At 45.3% G+C, this 21,080-nt stretch overlaps 2 protein-coding genes across 2 annotated transcripts; one reads left to right on the plus strand and one right to left on the minus strand.

The window, feature by feature from the left end:
* The first annotated feature begins 3,150 nt into the window (after window positions 1-3,150).
* Window positions 3,151-4,752, plus strand: LOC114250749 (uncharacterized). Its single transcript, XM_089728585.1, has 2 exons — window positions 3,151-3,278; window positions 3,684-4,752. The coding sequence occupies exon 2, from the start codon at window positions 3,692-3,694 to the stop codon at window positions 4,538-4,540; it is 849 nt and encodes a 282-aa protein (XP_089584711.1). The 5' UTR covers window positions 3,151-3,278; window positions 3,684-3,691; the 3' UTR covers window positions 4,541-4,752.
* A 10,615-nt stretch (window positions 4,753-15,367) lies between these two features.
* On the minus strand, window positions 15,368-17,568 carry LOC149502592 (uncharacterized). The gene is made up of 3 exons (XM_089728914.1): window positions 17,463-17,568; window positions 16,234-16,654; window positions 15,368-15,536 (listed from the first exon to the last, which is right to left on the minus strand). The coding sequence occupies exons 1-3, from the start codon at window positions 17,566-17,568 to the stop codon at window positions 15,368-15,370; spliced, it is 696 nt and encodes a 231-aa protein (XP_089585040.1).
* Between the last annotated feature and the right edge of the window lie 3,512 nt (window positions 17,569-21,080).

Below are 21,080 nucleotides of genomic sequence, written 5' to 3' on the forward strand. Positions count from 1 at the left end.
TCCGGTGGCGGGCGGTGCGATGGTAAAAACGAGATGCCGGTATCATCTCGAACAATTCCTCAGAGCACTCCCCATGGAACATACGGTACAAAATGCAGAGGGAACCGAAGTCCCTCCGCAGACCCAGAGGCTCCAAACGATCCGTGAGAATGGGATTATCGACAATCCGAACGGCCCTCCTCTGTATGGAGTCAAATGGAAGAAGCTGGTATTTGGGAGCCCCGGCCCAGAGATGGGAGCAGTACTCCACGCGAGGCCGGACTTGTGCTTTATAAAGCAAAAGCCTTTGTCCAGGCGTGAAGTACCGCTTCGCTCTGTTGAGGACTCCCAGCATTTTGGACGCCAGCTTGGCTTTGCCTTCCAGATGACTCCGAAACTGGACATCGCTCGAAATCTCGACCCCAAGTATCCCAATACTCTCGGAAGGTTGCAGGGATACTCCTTGGAATTGCGGCGCCATGACAAAGGGGTCCTTCTTCGCAGTGAACGCGCAAACTTGTGTCTTTAACGGGTTGAATTGAACTAAGTTCAATTCACCCCATTTGGAGACTCGCCCCAGAGAGTTCTCCACTTCAGACACAAGTTTTGATCGTCTCTCCTGCACCACACTCCGAGAGAGACTCTGATGGCCGATATATCGCGCATCCCCCGTGCTGTCATCCGCATAGCAATGCATGCCATCAATAGACAGCATGTCATTGATATACAGGATGAAAAGCGTGGGGGAGAGCACCGAACCTTGTGGAACGCCAGCGTTAATGGTCATGGTATCAGAGAAATCGCCGTCTACAACGACCGTGATGCTCCGCCCATCCAAAAAGCTAGCGATCCACTTGCAGAGACCCTCGGGGATTCCGTAAGATGGTAGCTTCGACAGAAGTGCCCTATGCCAGACCCTGTCGAAGGCCTTCGCGATATCAAGGCTCACAGCAAGAGCCTCGCCCTTGCTCTCCAAGGCTTCAGCCCACCTGTGAGTAAGGTATACGAGAAGATCGCCAGCTGAGCGACCGTGACGGAAACCGTACTGTCGGTCACTGATCAGCTGGCGATCTTCAAGATACTTCAGGAGTTGTATATTTATTATTCGCTCCATCACCTTGGAAAGCAAGGAAGTTATCGCGATAGGCCTATAGCTCGATGGGTCCGACCAGTCACCCTTCTTGGGGATAGGGTGGACGTGGGCGGTCTTCCATGAAGACGGAACCCTGTTAGTGCAATAAGAGAGGCGATACAGACGCGTTAGCGCAGGCGTCAGCTCAGGGGCGCACGTTTTCAGAACCACTGCGGGGATGCCGTCTGGCCCACTCGACTTATGGACGTCCAGGAGTCGGAGTTCCCGCCTGACTGCACACTGCGTAAAGCAGATCTCCGGCAGGGAACTATCACACCGGGGGATGTTCGGTGGTGTGGCACCCCCGTCGTCCACGGTCGAGTTCGAGGCGAAGAGTTTGACCAGAAGGTCAGCCTTCTCTTTCGCATTATGGGCCAGACTGTCATCGGACTTTCGCAGTGGTGGGAGACTAGACCTGCAAAAGTTTCCTTCTGCGGCTTTGGCGAGCGACCAAAAAGCACGGCTCCCAGAGGGATAGCTCTTTAGTCGCTCGCTAACTCTAGAAATCGTAGGCAGCCCGATCCGGGAGGTCAGTGGTTCTGGACCCCAACCACTCTTGGTGGTGAGCGTTAAAGTCTCCAAGAACCACCACCTCCACAGATGGGTACTACTCAAGCACGCGGTTAGTCCCCTCTTGCACATGCTCTATCAGAGCTGAACCTGCATCACTGCTCTGGGACCTGTACAGGCACGCGTAGACTCGGGTACAACCGCCATGGTCTACGCGCAGCCACAAGAGGGACAGGTCCCGTTGTTCGAGGCCTCGTAGACGGCGACAACAGACATCAGCCCGGACGAATACACACACCCCGGCTTTACGCAGGAAGTTGTGCTCCAATACGTAGCCGGGGTATTCAAGGTACGAAGTATCATCCGGAGCAGATATCTGCGTCTCCGTCAGAAAAAGGAGGGCAGGCTGCGCCGTCTCAAGATGGTGGTGTACGGCGTCGAGGTTGCTGTGTAGGCCCCTTACATTGCTGAAATCCACATTAAATGTGGAATGGGGCATCGCCGACAAAACCCTTTTCCTTTTTTGTACTGTCATGTTTGATTTTTTTTTAATTTGTTTGGAGAGTGGGAATGGGTGGGGTAGGAAGTTCGAAGCGAAATCATGACGATACCTGAATAAAGCGCGGAACACAGTACGTGCTCGACCACGGGTTGCGTGAGAGACTGACGCAGGGCATGGAAGGGCCCCCAGTCCACCCTGCGTGCAATCGCCGGGATCCACTCCGGTCTCCGACTCCGGCACGACGACCGCACGGCAGGATTTTACACCGGTTGGCGGGACAGCTTCCCGGGGCGGAGTTTAGTAGAGACACCCGGGTTCAGGTCCCCAACTGACCGGCGGGCGGCGGCGAACACCATTTCACTGGGTCTCCCTATACCCCCGTCAAACAATCACGTCCCGCGAGCTCGCACGCACGTCTGCTCCGCATGTTCCAGGCATCATCAAGATTCTCCCCGAACAAGGAAGAGGAAAGAGAAGGAATAAATAAAACTGGCTCTCCAACCCACACGCCGGAACACAGCTAGGCTATTTGGCGGCGGACTCTAGTTGGAGGGTGGTCGCCAGCCAGTCGGACAAGTCCTACCACCGATTATGTATTCGGCTCCCGTTTTGCACCACCCAGGGGTCACTTGTAGGGAATCGCGGGTTAAACCTACGGAAGCGGGAAGCAATCAACCCAATTATATTTATGTATTAAACTAACACACTGTAAAAGTAATAAATGTTATTTGCAATAGATTTTTTTTCTCCTTTGTCTCAGTATTTATGGCAAGACTAGGTATATTATGTAGGTACAGATGAGGTACGAGAGATCGTGGCCCTCCAGCAACTCAACACGCATCGGAAACCTGACCCCTGAGATTATTTTGCCATGTTCTCAATCACTCGACCAACACTACAATACGATTACGATAACAATTACGATTGTTAGTAGTTTATACACAAGAGAAAGTCAGAAACAACGCTCTCCGCTTAAATTTCATTCATTTAGAAGAATTGCAAATTCACGCGGGCGAAGTCGCGGCGCACGTCTCGTGAATGAACGTCATGTACTTGACCTCAAGGGTATCTGTTGTTTTCTAAACGTCTTTTATGTTTCTTAAATACAGATCGGACAAATACAGAAGCGTCTGTCGTGCTCTGTTGCTCAAAACGGTAAGTCACTGTTCTTATTGTATTTAGATGTTTGTTAAAGTTTGAGATAGATGCAAAGAATACGCAAAAACTGAGCCCATGACCGCAGCGGGAAGCCTGCGTTGAGACATGAGGTCGAAGTCATAACTACCAACTGCATTGAAGTAGAGGGTTTTAAATTAAGTCTTAACATTAACGTTCGTGAACAACTGGACAGGGGACTCCAGATCGTCTCAAGTTCAGAGATACAGTCAAACAACATTGTTGATCAGTGGCGCACACTTGAGATCTTCTCCAAAGTGTTACCCGTGTAACGAGCGCACGTGGGGGCCGGAGGGACGCTCCGGTCCCCACGTGATGTCTGACTGACGTGACGCTCATCTTCCCCTCTATAGTACTAAAGACTGTTTGTTATTGTCATTATAGAATCCAAGATGAGGGTGCTGTTAGTTTGCCTGGCAGGCTTACTGGTCTGCCTGAAGACGGCTGATTCTCACTCATTGCCGCAAAAGGATTACGACATTGACTCCAACAAACATGACATCACCAATCCACTGAATAACTCCAGCGGGAATAATAGCAGCTCAGTCCCCGACAACACCACCGGAATCTTTGATTATAAAACCACAATATTAATCCTGCGTTACGTATCTAGGGGTGACAAGAAAGAGTACAAGGGTATATACGCCCACAAGAACGGCAAAGTGAAAAAAATTTTAGCAGGCGGCAGGGCCTTCTCAGATTGGTTTTCGAAGTCACGCGCCTATTTGGGCCATAAGGACGGTATCTACGTTTACGACACCGAAACAGAGAAGCTTGAGAAGTACGGCAATCTGAGTGACAGCATCATCGGGATCGTAAAAGAGAACCGCACCGACGACCTGTACATTCTGACGGAAGACCACGTCGTCTACAAGGTAATCGAGGAAGGCACCAAGAAGATCAAGGTCAACGAGGCTGAGCATGCTGAGCAAATAGCGCTGGACTGGGATGAAAACTTGTACTACATCGGAGCGAACAATCAACCGTATGTTGTCACTTCGGACGGTGCGAAGAAGATCGAAGGTCTTCCAGCTAATCCAACCTCAGCGTCGTTCTTTAGGGCTCCAATCACGACAGAACATAGATCCTGGTTTATGTCCGGAAAACAGCCCTACATCATCTATCGCAACGCGACCAGCGAACCATACGTGTTCAATGACCAAGAGAAGTTGGACTACGAGAAAAGAATTCGTGCTCTCCAACTTATTTTCTTACAGTTGAGGAATCAAGCAGAGGAATAACGTATTATCTTCGGGTTTCGCGTGTTGTAGAGATAATTAAAATGACTTTTACAGACTGACCGTGCCGGACGCAGTCGGCCATGACCACGAAAACTAAAGAATTCGAAGCTTTGGGAATTTAATAGTGACAATAACAAACTGGAGGTCAAACTGTAAAAGAAATTTTACTTATAGAAATAATGTGTTGATGGAAATGAACGAATCTTGTTTAATGTTGTTGTTTTATTTCTTGTTTACCTGGACCATAGAGAAACCATATTATTAGGAGCATAAATAAGAGCATCCGATGTATGTGGTTGCCGTTGCTCGTGTATCCCAACAAGGCCGGAGACACAGCCTGGATGCTGCTCATGAGGGTTCGTTAAAAGTCCATTTTAAACCTTGGATCTCATTCGAAAAAGAAAGTTACAGTGCTGTGAAGAAATACCTAGAGAGAGTATTTGCTCATCTTGATAGAACGTGACAGAATCATTTATCAAAGAGATCCACGTGGTACACCCTTTTCAAATGATGAATTTTTTTCCTGAGGCGGAAGATACAGTGCTAGGATGGAAATTACAGGGTCAGCGGACCTATGCTTAGGTTGGGTTGCATGGTTACCGGGTCCCTAAGCCGGCTCTTAGTGTTAGAGCTGAAGGCGCCTAATACAACAGTTATTGAAGCTGATGGATTCGTAACGACGTGTCTAGGGCGTCGACGGTGACTTTCTTCTTCTTCTTCTCAGTCGTGTCACTCTTGACAGAGTGGTCGTGATCGTCATGTAGTGTTGGAAGGGGCAGACTTGATGCGTCTCACGATGTCGCGCCATCTATCGACGGTGACTAGCTTTTGCGTAATCAGGATTTCGGGAGTAGTAAGCGGCGGCAACGATAAGGCGATTATCATGACGCATAGCCTTATCAAAGTACCGTTCCGACGCCTTACTGGTGGTAGGAGGATGTCTTCTGAGTACGCACGGGTAGGTAGACTTCCACGGTGAAAGATTAACATCGTGTAATAGAAATCAAACCCGCAAAATTATAATTTGCGTAATTACTGGTGGTAGGACCTCCGGAGTCCGTATGGGTAGGTACCACCACTCCGCCTATTTCTGCCGTGATGCAGTGATGCGTTTCCATTTGAATGGTGAGGCAGCCGTTGTAACTATATTGAGACCTTAGAACTTATATTTCAGGGTGGGTGGTGCATTTACGTTGTAGATGTCTATCAGTAACCACTTAACACCAGGTCTGCTGTGAGCTCGTCCACCCATTAAGTAATAAAAAAATTACTCTCTGGAGTAGGCCGGAGGGCGCGGAGAACTATGTTATATGGCTCCCTCGCGCGGCAACTGTGAATGCGGTGCACGGAATTGACGAGTAAGTCTTGTTCAAGAAGGTCGACTTTAAAGAGCTCGGCATTGAACTCATTGGGGATGCCGCGTATCACGGCACGAAGTTCACGCTCCACCTGGAGCGTATACGTACGAAAACTTACTTAACTCCTTACGGAGATAAAAGAAGCGGGCCCTGTGGTTGTCGGGTGTTTGTACCATAATTTGGATCTCGTTCACTAGTTTACGGGCTCAGGTGAAGTTAATTTTTCGCCCTTAACTTCCAGGGAGACTCGATCCCAGGCGACCTCTTGAAAGATTACTGGGAACGGGATCTGGTTATTCGACTGTGTCACCGGACACAGTCACGCAAAATTATAATTTGCGTAATCACTGATGGTAGGACCTCTTGTGAGTACGGACAGGTAGGTACCACCACCATGCCTATTTTTGCCGTGAAGCAGTAATGCGTTTCGGTAGGCTGGGGCCCTTGGGCACACAAGAATTTGAGGCCGTTTTGGAAAGTAAACAAAGCTAATTATAATAACAATTTTTTACTGAGTATGACCATTTAATAAAGGTAATCAAATACAGTATGATATAATATGTCATTAACGATATTAGAATGCTGCTGGTTTTTGAAGTGGCGCATGAGGGTAAAATTTTTACAGATGTAACGTCACGCAGGTATGCAACGGAAGTATCGAATAAGAGAGAGAGAGAGCGATCGAGACCGATTGAGATAGAGTAAGACAGGGCGAACGTAGCATGAAGCAACTAGCCATGGAGTGAGAGTAGGGAGCAAGCAAGTGAGAAAGATCGAGAGAAAAAGTGAGACAGAGAGAAAGTGAACCAAGTTCAATTCACCCCATTCGGAGACTCGCCCCAGAGAGTTCTCCACTTCAGACACAAGTTTTGATCGTCTCTCCTGCACCACGCTCCGAGAGAGACTCTGATGGCCGATATATCGCGCATCCCCCGTGCTGTCATCCGCATAGCAATGCATGCCATCAATAGACAGCATGTCATTGATATACAGGATGAAAAGCGTGGGGGAGAGCACCGAACCTTGTGGAACGCCAGCGTTAATGGTCATGGTATCAGAGCAATCGCCGTCTACAACGACCGTGATGCTCCGCCCATCCAAAAAGCTAGCGATCCACTTGCAGAGACCCTCGGGGATTCCGTAAGATGGTAACTTCGATAGAAGTGCCCTATGCCAGACCCTGTCGAAGGCCTTCGCGATATCAAGGTTCACAGCAAGAGCCTCGCCCTTGCTCTCCAAGGCTTCAGCCCACCTGTGAGTAAGGTATACAAGAAGATCGCCAGCTGAGCGACCGTGACGGAAACCGTACTGTCGGTCACTGATCAGCTGGCGATCTTCAAGATTATTCAGGAGTTGTGTATTTATAATTCGCTCCATCACCTTGGAAAGCAAGGAAGTTGTCGCGATAGGCCTGTAGCTCGATGGGTCCGACCGGTCACCCTTCTTGGGGATAGGGTGGACGTGGGCGGTCTTCCATGAAGACGGAACCCTGTTAGTGCAATAAGAGAGGCGATACAAACGCGTTAGCGCAGGTGTCAGCTCAGGGGCGCACGTTTTCAAAACCACTGCGGGGATGCCGTCTGGCCCACTCGACTTATGGACGTCCAGGAGTCGGAGCTCCCGCCTGACTGCACACTGTGTGAAGCAGATATCCGACAGGGAGCTATCACACCGGGGGATGTTCGGTGGTGTGGCACCACCGTCGTCCACAGTCGAGTTCGAGGCGAAGAGTTTGACCAGAAGGTCAGCCTTCTCTTTCGCGCTGTGGGCCAGATTGTCATCGGACTTGCGCAGTGGTGGGAGACTAGACCTGCAAAAGTTTCCTTCTGCAGCTTTGGCGAGCGACCAAAAAGCACGGCTCCCGGAGGGATAGCTCTTCAATCGCTCGCCAACTCTAGCAACGTGCTCCGACTTCGCCCTGGCAATTACCTTCTTGTAGGACCTGGAAGCGGCGTTATATTTCCGCCTTTCCCCTGAGATGTTAGGATCCCGACGTCTCCTGGCATTATCCCATGCCACGTATGCGGACCGCTTGAGGTGTGCAGCATCCCTGCTGGCATTGTTATACCAGGGTCTGCTGCGACCCCCAACGGGCACTTCAGAGGAGGGAATGAACAATTCCATCCCCTGGAGCACCACGTCTTTAAGACGGTCCGCACAGACGTCAGGATCAGCAGAGGAAAAGCAGAACCGCCCCCATGGGTAGGATGCGTAAAATTCACGCAATCCATCCCAATCTGCTGGTTACAAACCAATATTTTAAGTAGATGGCGCTGGTGCGTGATACATTGTTTGACAGCTAGTCATTGTTCTCTGCTCAGGGGGCTTATTCCGCCTCGACTTTAGAAAACATCACTTTGCTGGATGTCATTTTGAAAACCAACAAAACGTTTAGAAACCTTTTGAAATAAGTAACGTTTTACAACATAATATAAGAATTTAATCGATCAGAAATTTAGCTTTATGATTATTTTTCCTGGGTTCTTAGCTTTGAGTTTATTATCAGTACAATCTATTTTATATGTTTAGTTCGATTTATGTTAAAAAGAATATAAAGTAACAAATTAAAATGTTGTAAAACGTTACTTATTTCAAAAGGCTTCTAAACGTTTTGTAAGTTATAATGACAGCAAAGTGACGTTTTCTAAAGTCGGGGCGGAATAAGCCCCCAGTTAATTTCATATGACAAACCGGTACATATTGTGTTCACTGTGAAATTGTGAAAAAAAAGTAAAAAAAATAAGTTATTCGTTTCCTAACATTTCAATTGGAAACCATCAAATCAATCACGTGTATTGTTCAAATTTTTATTTAATTTCAACAGCAGCCATTTGTCTTTAAGGTCGTAAGTTGAACTGTGTAAATTATGTGGATCGTGCATTTGAGGTTAAATTCACCACTCAGTCCATAGTCCAAAATGCCTAGAGGACGACGTGCGAGCATCGGCCGCCGCACAAGACATGCAAGCCAGCAACAAGTGTATTCACAGAACTTAAGCGAAGAAAGACAAAATATAATAAGAGAAAATGCCCGATTGAGACAACGCGTGAGCACACGAAGATCATTGGCGTCATACAATCTCTTGGCATTCCAATATGATCCCACTGCGAACTACAGTGATGATGAAAATTTAGATATTGGACCAATGACGACTATATGCCGATATTGCAATGCGTTAAAGTTCAAAAGAGAAACGGCTGGATTGTGCTGCGCAAGTGGAAAAGTCAAACTGGATCCAACACTTACACCACCACAGCCACTGAAACCATTGTTCGATGGAAGTGATCCCGATTCCAGCCATTTTCTTCAACACATCTTTGAATACAATAACTGCTTTCGCATGACTTCCTTTGGAGCTAATATCATTCGAGAAGGCGGCTTCATGCCGACTTGCAAGGTAAAAGATACAACACACATAACCAATCACTCACACCACCACAATGAATTGCAACGCATAACTACATATACACCACACACTACACCATCACACGATCAGAAGTTACACCGTATTCTTCAACAAATGATTGTTTGCAATTACAGATACAAGGACAAATATATCATTTGCATGGTTCAATGGTGCCAACACCAGATGAACCGCATCAATTTCTGCAAATATATTTCATTTTGTCGATGATGGATCAGCTGAATGTGCGGTGCAATATACAGGGAACACAACAGTTAAAGAGACGAATTATTGAACAGTTGCAAGCATTTTTTCACGCTAATAATGCTGTGGTTAATATGTTCAAAACAGCATTGGAACGAATGCCATCGGATACGCACAAATTTGTCATAAGAGCGGATTGTACCCCAACAGTTGAACATGTGCGAAGATTCAATGCACCCACCGTTAATGATGTTGCTGCAATTATTGTTGGCGATCCAACTAAATCGCGAGACATTGTCGTTCAGCGAAGAAGCAATATCATGCATCGTGTAAACGAGACACATCGTTTGTACGATGCGTTACAATATCCAATCATTTATTGGCAAGGGCAAGACTGATACGACATCACGTTGAAGATGGTCGATCCCATTACAGGTACATTATTCGCACACTAATTATTGCTATTATTGGTTTCCATTAACAATTCATTTAATTTTGCATTTTCAGGCGTATCAAGGAATAAAAATCTAAGCGCAATGAATTACTATGCGTATTGTATGATGATTCGTACACATGAGGAGAATGTCATTCTGAAGTGCCGTTGGCTATTCCAGCAATTCGCTGTCGACATGTATGTCAAAGTCGAAACCGAACGTTTAGCGTTCATCCGATTCAATCAGGCAAAGCTACGATCTTTTTTTTTTATTGCTTAGCTGTGTGGACGAGCTCACAGCCCACCTGATGTTAAGTGGTTACTGGAGCCCATAGACATCTACAACGTAAATGCGCCACACACCTTGAGATATAGTTCTAAGGTCTCAGTATAGTCACAACGGCTGCCCCACCCTTCAAACCGAAACGCATTACTGCTTCACGGCAGAAATAGGCGGGGCGGTGGTACCTACCCGTGCGGACTCACTAGAGGTCCTACCACCAGTAATTCGCAAATTATAATTTTGCGGGTTTCATTTTTATTACACGATGTTATTCCTTCACCGTGGAAGTCAATCGTGAACATTTGTTGAGTACGTATTTCATTAGAAAAATTGGTACCCGCCAGCGGGATTCGAACACCGATGCATCGCTTCAACACGACTGCACCGGACGTCTTATCCGTTAGGCCACGACGACTTCAAACTTGCATGATGCTATTCATTCAGATGGTGATGTTCAGATAATTAGACGTCTGACGATTCTCCCATCATCTTATATCGGAAGCCCACGCCACATGCACGAATACGCTCAAGACGCTATGACGTACGTGCGAAATTATGGAACTTCGGATTTATTTATTACGTTCACATGCAATCCGAAGTGGACGGAAATTGAACATGGGGTGGAACCAGGCCAAAAACCGCAAGATTGCCATGACATAATCGCCAGAGTATTTCAGCAAAAACTCAAGGTTATGATGGATGTGCTTACTAAGTATCGAGTTTTTGGTGACACACGTTGTTATATGTACTCGGTGGAATGGCAGAAGCGTGAACTACCGCATGCTCATATCCTAATTTGGTTGCTGAACAAATTACATTCAAATGAAGTGGATGACATCATATCAGCTGAAATTCCTGATCCAGTCACTGATCCCCATCTACACGACATTTTGACGACACAGATGGTGCATGGACCGTGCGGTGCATTAAATCAATTATCGCCTTGCATGGCTGAAGGAAAGTGCACAAAACGATATCCGCGACCGTTAGTTGCTGAAACAGTCACAGGGAACGATGGATATCCAGTTTATCGTCGGCGTTCAAAAGAAGATAATGATCGAACTATCAAAGTTGAAGTTCAAAATCAAGAGATTGAGATCGGAAATGAATTCATTGTACCATATTACCCGCTACTATCACGAATTCTCGAAACACATGCAAACGTTGAGAGTTGTCATTCGGCCAAATTTATCAAATATTTGTGCAAGTACATCACAGAAGGCAGCGACATGGTTGTGTTTGGTATTGCGTCGGAAAACGCGAACGACGAAATCAGCAACTTCCAGATGGGCAGATACGTCACTACTAATGAAGCACTGTGGCGATTATTGTCATTTGAAATTCATGAAAGATATCCCACAGTTGTACATTTAGCAGTGCATTTGGAAAATGGCCAAAGAGTTTACTTCACTGAGGCTAATGCGGCACAACGAGCTGAGAGACCACCATCGACAACATTGACTAGCTTCTTTGCAATGTGTGAAGCAGATCCATTCGCAGCGACGCTGATGTACGTTGAAATGCCCAAGTATTACACTTGAAATCAATCAACAAAGAAATTCCAAGAACCCCAGTTCCAGATTGGCCACAGGTGTTTTCCACTGATGCACTAGGTCGCATGTATACTGTTAATCCTAGAAATGATGAATGTTTTTATTTGCGACTGCTGTTGGTAAATGTACGTGGACCAAAATCATTTGCGCATTTGAAAACTGTGAATGGCCACCAATGCCAAACATATCGAGAAGCATGTCAACTATTGGGTTTGCTGGAGAACGATTCTCATTGGGATTTAACACTTGCGGATTCAGTTGTTTCATCAAATGCGTACCAAATACGAACGCTGTTCGCAATTATCATCACCACATGTTTTCCTTCACAACCAATTCAGTTATGGAACAAATACAAAGACGACATATGTGAAGATATCTTGCATTGCTTGCGCATTCAAACGAATAATCCTGACATCTAAATAACCGATGAACTCTACAATGAAGGATTGATTCTGTTTGAGGATCAATGCTTGACTATTGCAAACAAGCTACTGATTGAAGTAGGAATGATTACGCCGATTAGCATCATCTGAAATTGCGGCGACTCTTCTAGATGGCGGTCGTACTGCACATTCTGCGCTTAAGTTACCACTCAATTTAAACACAATTGATACTCCAACATGCAATATTTCCCGATTCAGTGCAATGGGAAAATTGTTGATGCAATGCAAGCTCATTGTTTGGGATGAGTGCACAATGGCACATAAGAAATCACTTGAATCACTTAACTTCATACTGAAGGATCATCGGCGAAATAACAACATCTTTGGCGGCTTGATGATATTGTTGGCAGGCGATTTCAGGCAGACGTTGCCAGTAATTCCCCGTGGAACGCCTGCAGATGAATTGAATGCTTGCCTTAAGGCATCACCTTTATGGAATAACTTAAAAATATTATCGCTAACTACTAATATGAGAGTTCAACTTCAAAATGATCAAAGTGTTGCACAATTTTCCAAACAATTGTTAGCTGTTGGAAATGGAAAAGTCCCAGTTGATGCGACATCTGGACTAATTACTCTTACCAACGACTTTTGCCGATTTGTTAGACTCTCAATTAGCTCTTATTGAAAATTTTTTCCCAAACATTAGTGAGAATTATTAGAATTATGCTTGGTTAAGTCAACGAGCAATTCTTGCCGCAAAGAATAATGATGTACACGCACTGAATTTCACCATTCAATCAAAAATTGCTGGCGGTTTGGTGACATACAAATCCGTTGATTCCATAACAAATCCCGATGATGTAGTAAATTATCCAACGGAGTTTTTGAACTCTCTGGAGTTATCAGGATTTCCACCACATAACTTGCAACTCAAAGTTAGTACAGTTATTATGATATTGCGTAATTTGAATCCAGGGCGACTTTGCAACGGTACTCGACTTTCGGTAAAAAGACTTATGCCGAATTTGATTGAGGCAACCATTATTAACGGAAAGTACGCAGGTGAAAATATATGTATTCCTCGAATACCAATGATTCCGACTGATCTTCCGTTTGACTTCAAACGATTGCAATTTCCAGTTCGCCTTGCGTTCGCAATGACAATTTACAAGTCGCAAGGCCAATCACTTAGTGTTTGCGGGATAAATTTAGAAAACATGGGCAGTTATACGTTGCGTGTTAACGCGTTGGGAAACCATCCGCTTTGTTTGTGTTAACGTCAGACCAAAAAACAAAAAATGTGGTTTACCAAAGAGCACTTCAATGAAACGGATAATTTGCGGACACGTATAACGCTTCGATTCAGTATTTACTTTGGATTCACTTTCATTTACTTAGAGAAGTTCAACTAAATAACACTTAATTTTTGTAATCGAAATGAATTCATTACTGTTGTAAAATGAAATAAAAAATTTCCTTTTCAAATAAAAAACAAAAAAAATATTCTTCTTTTCTCTTCAATCTTCATCTTTTAATCATCAAACGAAATGTTACATAAAACGAAGCCATCTGTTGGCGAAACGGAGTTCGCCGGGTTTGCTAGTAGTTGATAAAATCTTTATTATTGCAGATATATTTATGGTTTTTCTTGTGTAACTAGCTGATTTACTCTTGCTTTGAAACCCATCAATAATGATTTGTAAATTTTTTTGGTTTTAATTTTAGCCCCACTTAGTGGAATGTAACAGGAAAAACTCTAATTCAAATTTAGGATGCCCTCCGCTAACTCACAGTTTGCGGAATATATGAGGGAATATTAGAAAATACAGCACAATAAATTAAATCTTTATCAGAACAAAAACACAATATTAGTTAAGTCAAAAATCGAATTTGTAACTAATTTACATTATTATAACCATTATTTTCTGATAATACGACCTATTTTTGTCAATTTATAAAAGTTGGCGTTTTATAGTTGGAATAACAAGAAAATCTTCTGCCATATTATAAACCGCTAACTAAAAATAGCGTAATATAACTCAAAATGTGTCCACACACATTCACTTAGCGTTTTGATTTAGTAGATTTCAAAGAAAATCTTAGGATTGCACCCAACTATTTTAGCTATGAAATAGCAAAGGTGTATCTAATAGTTTTAATATTGCTTAACAACATTGTTAATTTTTTATTTTATGTAGTAGGGAGGTATAAACGGAAACAAAGTTTAGATTTAAATAGATTAATAATTTATTTATATCTAAAATCTTCCGTGTGGTGACGGATTAAGAATACACATGTCACCACCCCATTTTCTCCTATGGGTGCTGTAAGAGTCAGCTAAGGGATAATCTAAGCAGATAATATCTATGAGAGACGGAAAACTCTAAACTAAACCCTACACGAAAAATTGATGGCAACGGGTTCAGCAAACTTAATACGCGGGGACTAGATAGAAATGAATCGACCTAGATACGAGGCATTATTGCCGCTGCCTACACTTTTGGGTAATAAAGGCGTGAAGATATAGATAGATATAGATTATATATATATATATATATATATATATATATATATATATAGAGATCTTAGAACTTATATCTCAAGGTGGGTGGCGCATTTACGTTGTAGATTTCCATGGGCTCCAGTAACCACTTAACATCAGGTGGGCTGTGAGCTCGTCCACACATCTAAGCAATAAAATAAAAAAAGATATAGAAGATATCTTTAAAAAATTCTAACAGTACGTACAGGGGTACGAATAAAATTATTATTTTAACTAAAAACTTCTAGAAATGAATGTTCTTACGTTATAAATCACAGTATGTGCGTAGGAACTTATAAAGAGATGTTAAGGTCAGGCAACATGCCATTGACAATTTAAATTATTTATATATAAAATCACTTATATTATTAAGCACACTTCAACTAAATTACTGCGTTTTCCAATTCGCAGTCTCCACTCAAGAACACGTTTATCCCAACGGTTATCGGTTGTCCGGCTAATATGGTCAGCCCATTTCCACTTCAGCTTACTAATTTGCTATAACTATAGTATAGTCTATAACTTTGGTTCTCTGTCGGAACACCTCGTTCGGGATTCGATCTTTCAGAGAAACTCCAAGCATAGCCCGCGATTCTATAGCTCGCGATTTTAAGCTTGTGGACCAGCCCAGCCGTGAGTGTCCACGTTTCCGCTCCGTAAGTATGTCATGACAGGCAGGACGGCAGGACGCACTGATTGATGACTTTCGTCTTTAGACCCTGTGGAATAGACGACGAAATTACTCGACGTAATTTTCCAAACGCCGCCCAGCCCAGCTGTATTCTTCTGCTGGTCTCCTTCTCGAAGTTGTTTTTACATATCTGTAATGCGTGCCTGAGGTAAACATATTTTTGAACAAGTTCGAGAAAACTACCATTGGTGGTAGGACCTCTTGTGAGTCCGCACGGGTAGGTAGCACCACCCCACCTATTTCTGCCGTGAAGCAGTAATGCGTTTCGGTTTGAAGGGTGGGGCAGCTGTTGTAACTATATTGAGACCTTAGAACTTATATCTCAAGGTGTGTGGCGCATTTACGTTGTAGATGTCTATGGGTTCCAGTAACCACTTAACACCAGGTGGGCTGTGAGCTCGTTCACATATCTAGGCAAAAAAAAATATTTTTTTTTACCGAGCGTGTTGGTTAAAGATTATCTTAGTTTTATTTAAGTTCATCCAGAGACCGATGCGCTTGAAAGAGTCAGCTAGGCTGTTCAGCATCTATTGCAAATCCTGCAAAGTTTCGGCCATGATGACGACGTCATCTGCAAGTGTGAAACGTATTCGCCGTTTATGTTTAAGCCACGTCCGTTCCAGTCCAGCATCTTAAGCATATGATATATTATATCCTCCAATACATTTGTGAACAATTTGGGGGATATAATCTTCCCTAGTCTCATTCCTCGATGCAGGGGGACGTGTTCAGACTGGCGGTTCTGGATTTGGACGGTCATAGTCGCGGCGCCGTAAAGACATTTGAACAACATGGATACATCAGTCTAATTCGTAACGCTACAAGGATTCTAGAACTGACCAGATTTCGGTAGAGTTGAAAGCCTTCTCATAGTCCACGAAAGCTAAGCACAGGGGCTGATTATACTCATGGGTCTTCTGTATAATCTGCCTTATTGTGTGTATTTGGTCTATGGTACTGTATCCTCCTCGAGATCCGCCCTCATCCGAAAGTTTAGCCTTTACGCCGGTACGCCGCATTTCACAAAATCTTGAAAATTCTTCCCTGAGGATCCTAACCACATTTTCGAAGGTCTTGTCAACGTTATTAATGGTTTCCATGGCAGCGAATTGGTTCTCCAAGTTTGACTGAAATATTTCAGATCCCATTATGGTCAGCAGTAGGTTAGGTCGGAGCCTGGACTTCGTCAAACGGATACTTTCAAGCTTGAAGTCGATATTCAGAGAACCTCGTACGAGCCTGTGATCGCTCGGTATTAAGCCTATTAATCACAGAGACGTCCCTGAATATATGTTTTTTTGTCCACTACGATGAAGTCGATTTCATTTTTTGTTTTGGTGTGAGGGCTTTGCTATATCCATTTCCCTTGGGCCTGCTTCTTAAAGAATGAAATCATTAAAAACAACCCCTCTTTCTGCATTTGTTCATTTGAACATTTGTTCCCTATGACTCCTAATGCCAAAACCGGGGGATCCTACTACCGTTTCACTGCAATTTTGTACTCCCACTTTTGCTCCCACTCCAAGTCGGTTGCTCAACCACTTTATTATGGTAAAATTTAATGTCACAATCTTTATACAACAATTTATGCTAAAATAAATGTTTTTTTATAAAAACATTGACCCCGGATTGACTGACTAAAGTCATGGATTTAAATCCACGACCTCAACCAGCCGTGTGCCAATGACACGTATTTAAACACCCTAATGAAACGAAAACATTACTCTTAAATAATAAAATATCAAATACTGAGCAACTTTAAAATAAATCTGTAGTAGGTAAATAATATCTATATACAATGTAATTCAAAATTCGGTTAGTATTAAAACAAAAATTTCCATGAAATTCATGTTTATACACTCCGCTATTCCTTTATGTATTAAGCCGCAACCGAAATACAAACCGCCAACTTGAAATGGAGCAATGACGTTCGGATTTTGCCAAAAATACTTTCTCAGAAATTATACTACGGAAATTACATAATTCAGATTTGCACCACATTATCTAACTAGCACATTAAAAGAGCACCCTAGCGTGCGAGACACCGCTAACTCTAATTTAGAGCAAACTTAACAAAACGATGCGGCGGACATTCCCGAGCGTCTCTCCGCCAATGATAGTTGGCTGCATGTCCCTCGCGGGCCGCCTCCGCGCGCGCAGCATACACTCCGCCATATTCAGACAGCGGGATGTCTACTTTTTTTTATGATTGAAAGATTACTGGTGGCTCGAAGGCCTTTCCAGTTTCACTAGGACAGATGGGCGAGCAAAGGCTCAGCCAGGAGGGGTGGGATTTGCTATCAACTGCCCGAGCGCCTCCGAAGGAGATTAACAACTCAAGAGCAATTGTTTCGCGAATTAATCTACTACCGGATCGGAATCGCGACCCGCTGAGAAGATTCGGCGAGAAACTCAGCGGGCTGATGCATGGGTTAGGTTGCACTCGACCTCTTTGTCGAGTTCGACGAGTACTGTTACGCTATGACATGTCCTTCTTCAAACGAGGCTTGCGGAGAGTTCTTTATGGTAGGCAGCGGCTTGGCTCTGCCCCTGGCATTGCTGACGTCCATGAGCGACGGTGACCGCTTACCATCAGGTGGGCCGTATGCTCGTCTGCCTACAAAGGCAATAAAAAAAAAAAAAACTGGTAGATACGTAAGGACGTGTCTAGGGCGTCGACGGTGACTGGCTCTTGCATGATTCGAGGCCCAGGTCGTCGTGTAGGTCAACGTTCCTCACGAACCACGAAGCCCCGACGGCTAACCTGCAAAAGCGGGATTGTAGGGATTGGAGGGTGTCTATGTATGTGCGGGCCGCGTGAGTGAACACCACACTCGCGTAAGTCATGACGGGCCTTATGCAAGTTTTGTAAAGGGTCACCTTGTTCCGAAGGAACATTTTACTCCGCTTACAGATCATGGGATAGAGTCTGCCGAGAATAAATGCGGCACGGTCGCGGACTGTTTTTATATGCGGGCGGAATGTCACATATGCATCCAGAGTGACTCCCAGGTACTTGACCTTCCTGGCCCAGGGTATATATTGGCCGAAGAGGGTGATCGGGGGTGTGATATTTCTCCTCCTAATGCGAGAGGAAATAAGCGGTGAGTTTCCCCTTTGAAATAACACTGCGGTGTTTTTCGCTGGGTTGATATCTATGCGCCATTTTGGAACCACTGTCCTAGGGCTAGGGCTGTGCTCTGAAGCTTCTTCGCAATAAGGGACTTATTTCTACTCGAATAGTAAACAGTCGTGTAGTCGGCGAATAAAGCTAACTGGGTCGGCGGCGACTGGGGAATATCGTTGACGAATAAGCTAAATAGGAGGAGCGGGTGGACAGAGAGGTCGCGGGGAGGAGCGGGTTCCCTCAACTCGATATCGAAAAGAGTGGTTGGACAAGAAGTCCCGTATCATGAGCACGAGACTGTCTGGCACGCCCATGCTGAATAGTTTGAAAATCAAACCGTTGTGCCAGACTTTATCGAACGCTTTTGCGACGTCGAAGAAGAGGGCTCCCGTGTAGATCGGTTTTGGTCGGTTAACTCCTACGAGAATGTGCTCTGTCAGGCGGTGCATCTGTTGTGCGCATGAGTGATTTGCACGGAATCCGAATTGTTCGTCGATGAGAATGCCCTTGGATGAGATGAAGTCTCTGACGACTCTGAAGACGTTTGTAGAGCAGACGCTCATACAGTTTGGCTAGAGATATGAGGAGGCTAATCGGGCGGTAACTCGTCGGATTATTTTATGGTTTACCGGGTTTGTGTATGCCGAAAACGTCCGCTTCTTCCCACGCCGTCGGAAAGATACAGTTCGCCATAGCGGCCCTGAAAATAGTTGCCAAAATCACGATGAGTTGGACGGGTAAAAGTTTAATAACGCGGTTGGATATACCGTCGGAACCGGGAGCCTTGCGAGGACGTGGGTCTTTGATCAAGTCTTTAACTTCCATCGGGGTGACGGGTGGAAACGCATCCGAGGGTGGCAAGGAGGCTCTGCGTTCTACCTCACTGTCTACTAATTTTACATGAACTGGGTCCGCGGATTGAATGTTGGGCATGCACTGGGTTTGCAATGCATCGGTCAGCAGCTCCGCTTTTACGTCATCATCGATTGCCGCGAGTCGGCCTGAGGGGTCTACGCGGGGGGGGGCATAGTTACTACCGTATCCGATTTGAGAGTACGAGCTAAGCGGTAGTAAGACCTTTGGGAGGGCGCGAGTCCTTCTAAGAAATCAGACCATCTGGCATCTCGGACTTCGGCGATGCGAGACTTAACGTCGCGTTGTAGGGCACGCATTCGAGTACGATTTTCCACGGTAGGATGCCTATCGTTGGCGCGGATCGAGGCGTTCTTAGCTCTAAGGAGTTCCCTTATATCGTCGGGCAAATTGAAGCGGTGAAGGAAGTCCTCCGCTACAACTTGTTTCGATGACCTATCTAATATCGAGGTGATGTGTGACGTTACGATGTCTATGGCTTCAGCGGTATCCTGAGGAGACGGAGTAGAGTCCGGGCTAAACGGTAGCGATGGTGGATCAGATTCAGCCAGGCTGATGCCCAGCGTGTGCCAATCCACCACAGTCTTCGTGACGGGAACGGAATCGGGATCGCGACCGAGCTTCATAATGACGGGACGATGGCCTGAGTCTAACTCTGAAACTACTTCGATCGAGTGTAAGCGCAGAGTTACGTTTTTTAATAACGCTATGTCAAGTATATCCGGTGGATGCGCGATATTTAGCGAGTAGTGAGTCGGGTTTAGCGGAGCGATGATATCGAAGGCGAGATCATCGACTAACGCGTCGAGCCGCCTGCCATTAGGGGTTGTGGTGTGTGAGTTCTACCGGATGTGTTTACAATTTAGGTCGCCCGCCAGAATGACAGAGCTCCCCATGCCGAGCAGCGCCTCGAGATGCTTAGAACGATTTTATCCGGTGGAAGATAAACGGACGCGATAACGATCGGCGCGTGTCCCGTCAATGAGATTCGGCATACTGATGCTTCGATGTTAGAAAGCGCGGGGGGGTCGAGTGGGACGCAATACAGGGCTCTTCTGTAGTAAATGACGGTACCACCACTACGAGCAGTGAGCCTGTCGTTCCTAACCATGTTATAGTTTGCGATTTTAGAGTCGCGGCGTACGAGCTTAAGCAGGGTCTCCTGCACCAAAAAAATGTCAATTTGATGGTCACGCAAAAAATCACAAGCCTGGTCACCTTGATTTGCGAGACCGTAAGCGTTAAAAAATCCTATCGTTACGGATAAGGGCTTTATTCTACTTGTGTACGCCAATGATTACTGGAGAAGTTAGCGGAGGACGTACGTGTTTAACGCGCTCAAAGTTGATCGAATGTGAAAAAGTCGATCGCTAGAGCGAGATTATCAGACGCAGTCGGAGAGCAAGTCGCGGGAGAGGGACGAGTCGCGGGTGCTGAGGCTTTGATGTCTGGGCGGGAAGCACGGGGGCGGTTTTGGCGGGCGACGCGGCGATTTATTTTTGGTGGTCGGGGGCATCCACGGTAGTTTGCGAGGTGACCCTGTGTTCGGCACAGGACGCAGCTAGGCGGTTCGGTGGCGGTTTTCTGGTCGCGACTACAAAGGGCCGTGGCGCGATCGCCCAAACACTTAACACATCGGGGGCGCGCGTGACAGTTACGGGAAGAGTGCCCGTATAGTTGGCAGTTA

Source organism: Bombyx mandarina, chromosome 07 (assembly GCF_030267445.1).
Source record: "Bombyx mandarina strain Sakado chromosome 07, ASM3026744v2".
Lineage (NCBI taxonomy): Eukaryota > Metazoa > Arthropoda > Insecta > Lepidoptera > Bombycidae > Bombyx > Bombyx mandarina.

What these genes read in the sequence shown, in the direction of transcription:
- LOC114250749 (XM_089728585.1), top strand. Translation starts at nt 3,692, where the DNA reads ATGAGGGTGCTGTTAGTTTGCCTGGCAGGCTTACTGGTCTGCCTGAAG.
- LOC149502592 (XM_089728914.1), bottom strand. Translation starts at nt 17,568, where the DNA reads ATGGCGGAGTGTATGCTGCGCGCGCGGAGGCGGCCCGCGAGGGACATG. An exon ending in CCGCCGCATCGTTTTGTTAA is followed by an intron (nt 16,655 to 17,462) that starts GTTTGCTCTAAA and finishes TGTGATTAATAG; the next exon opens with GCTTAATACCGAGCGATCAC. An exon ending in TTCAACTCTACCGAAATCTG is followed by an intron (nt 15,537 to 16,233) that starts GTCAGTTCTAGA and finishes TGTTTACCTCAG; the next exon opens with GCACGCATTACAGATATGTA.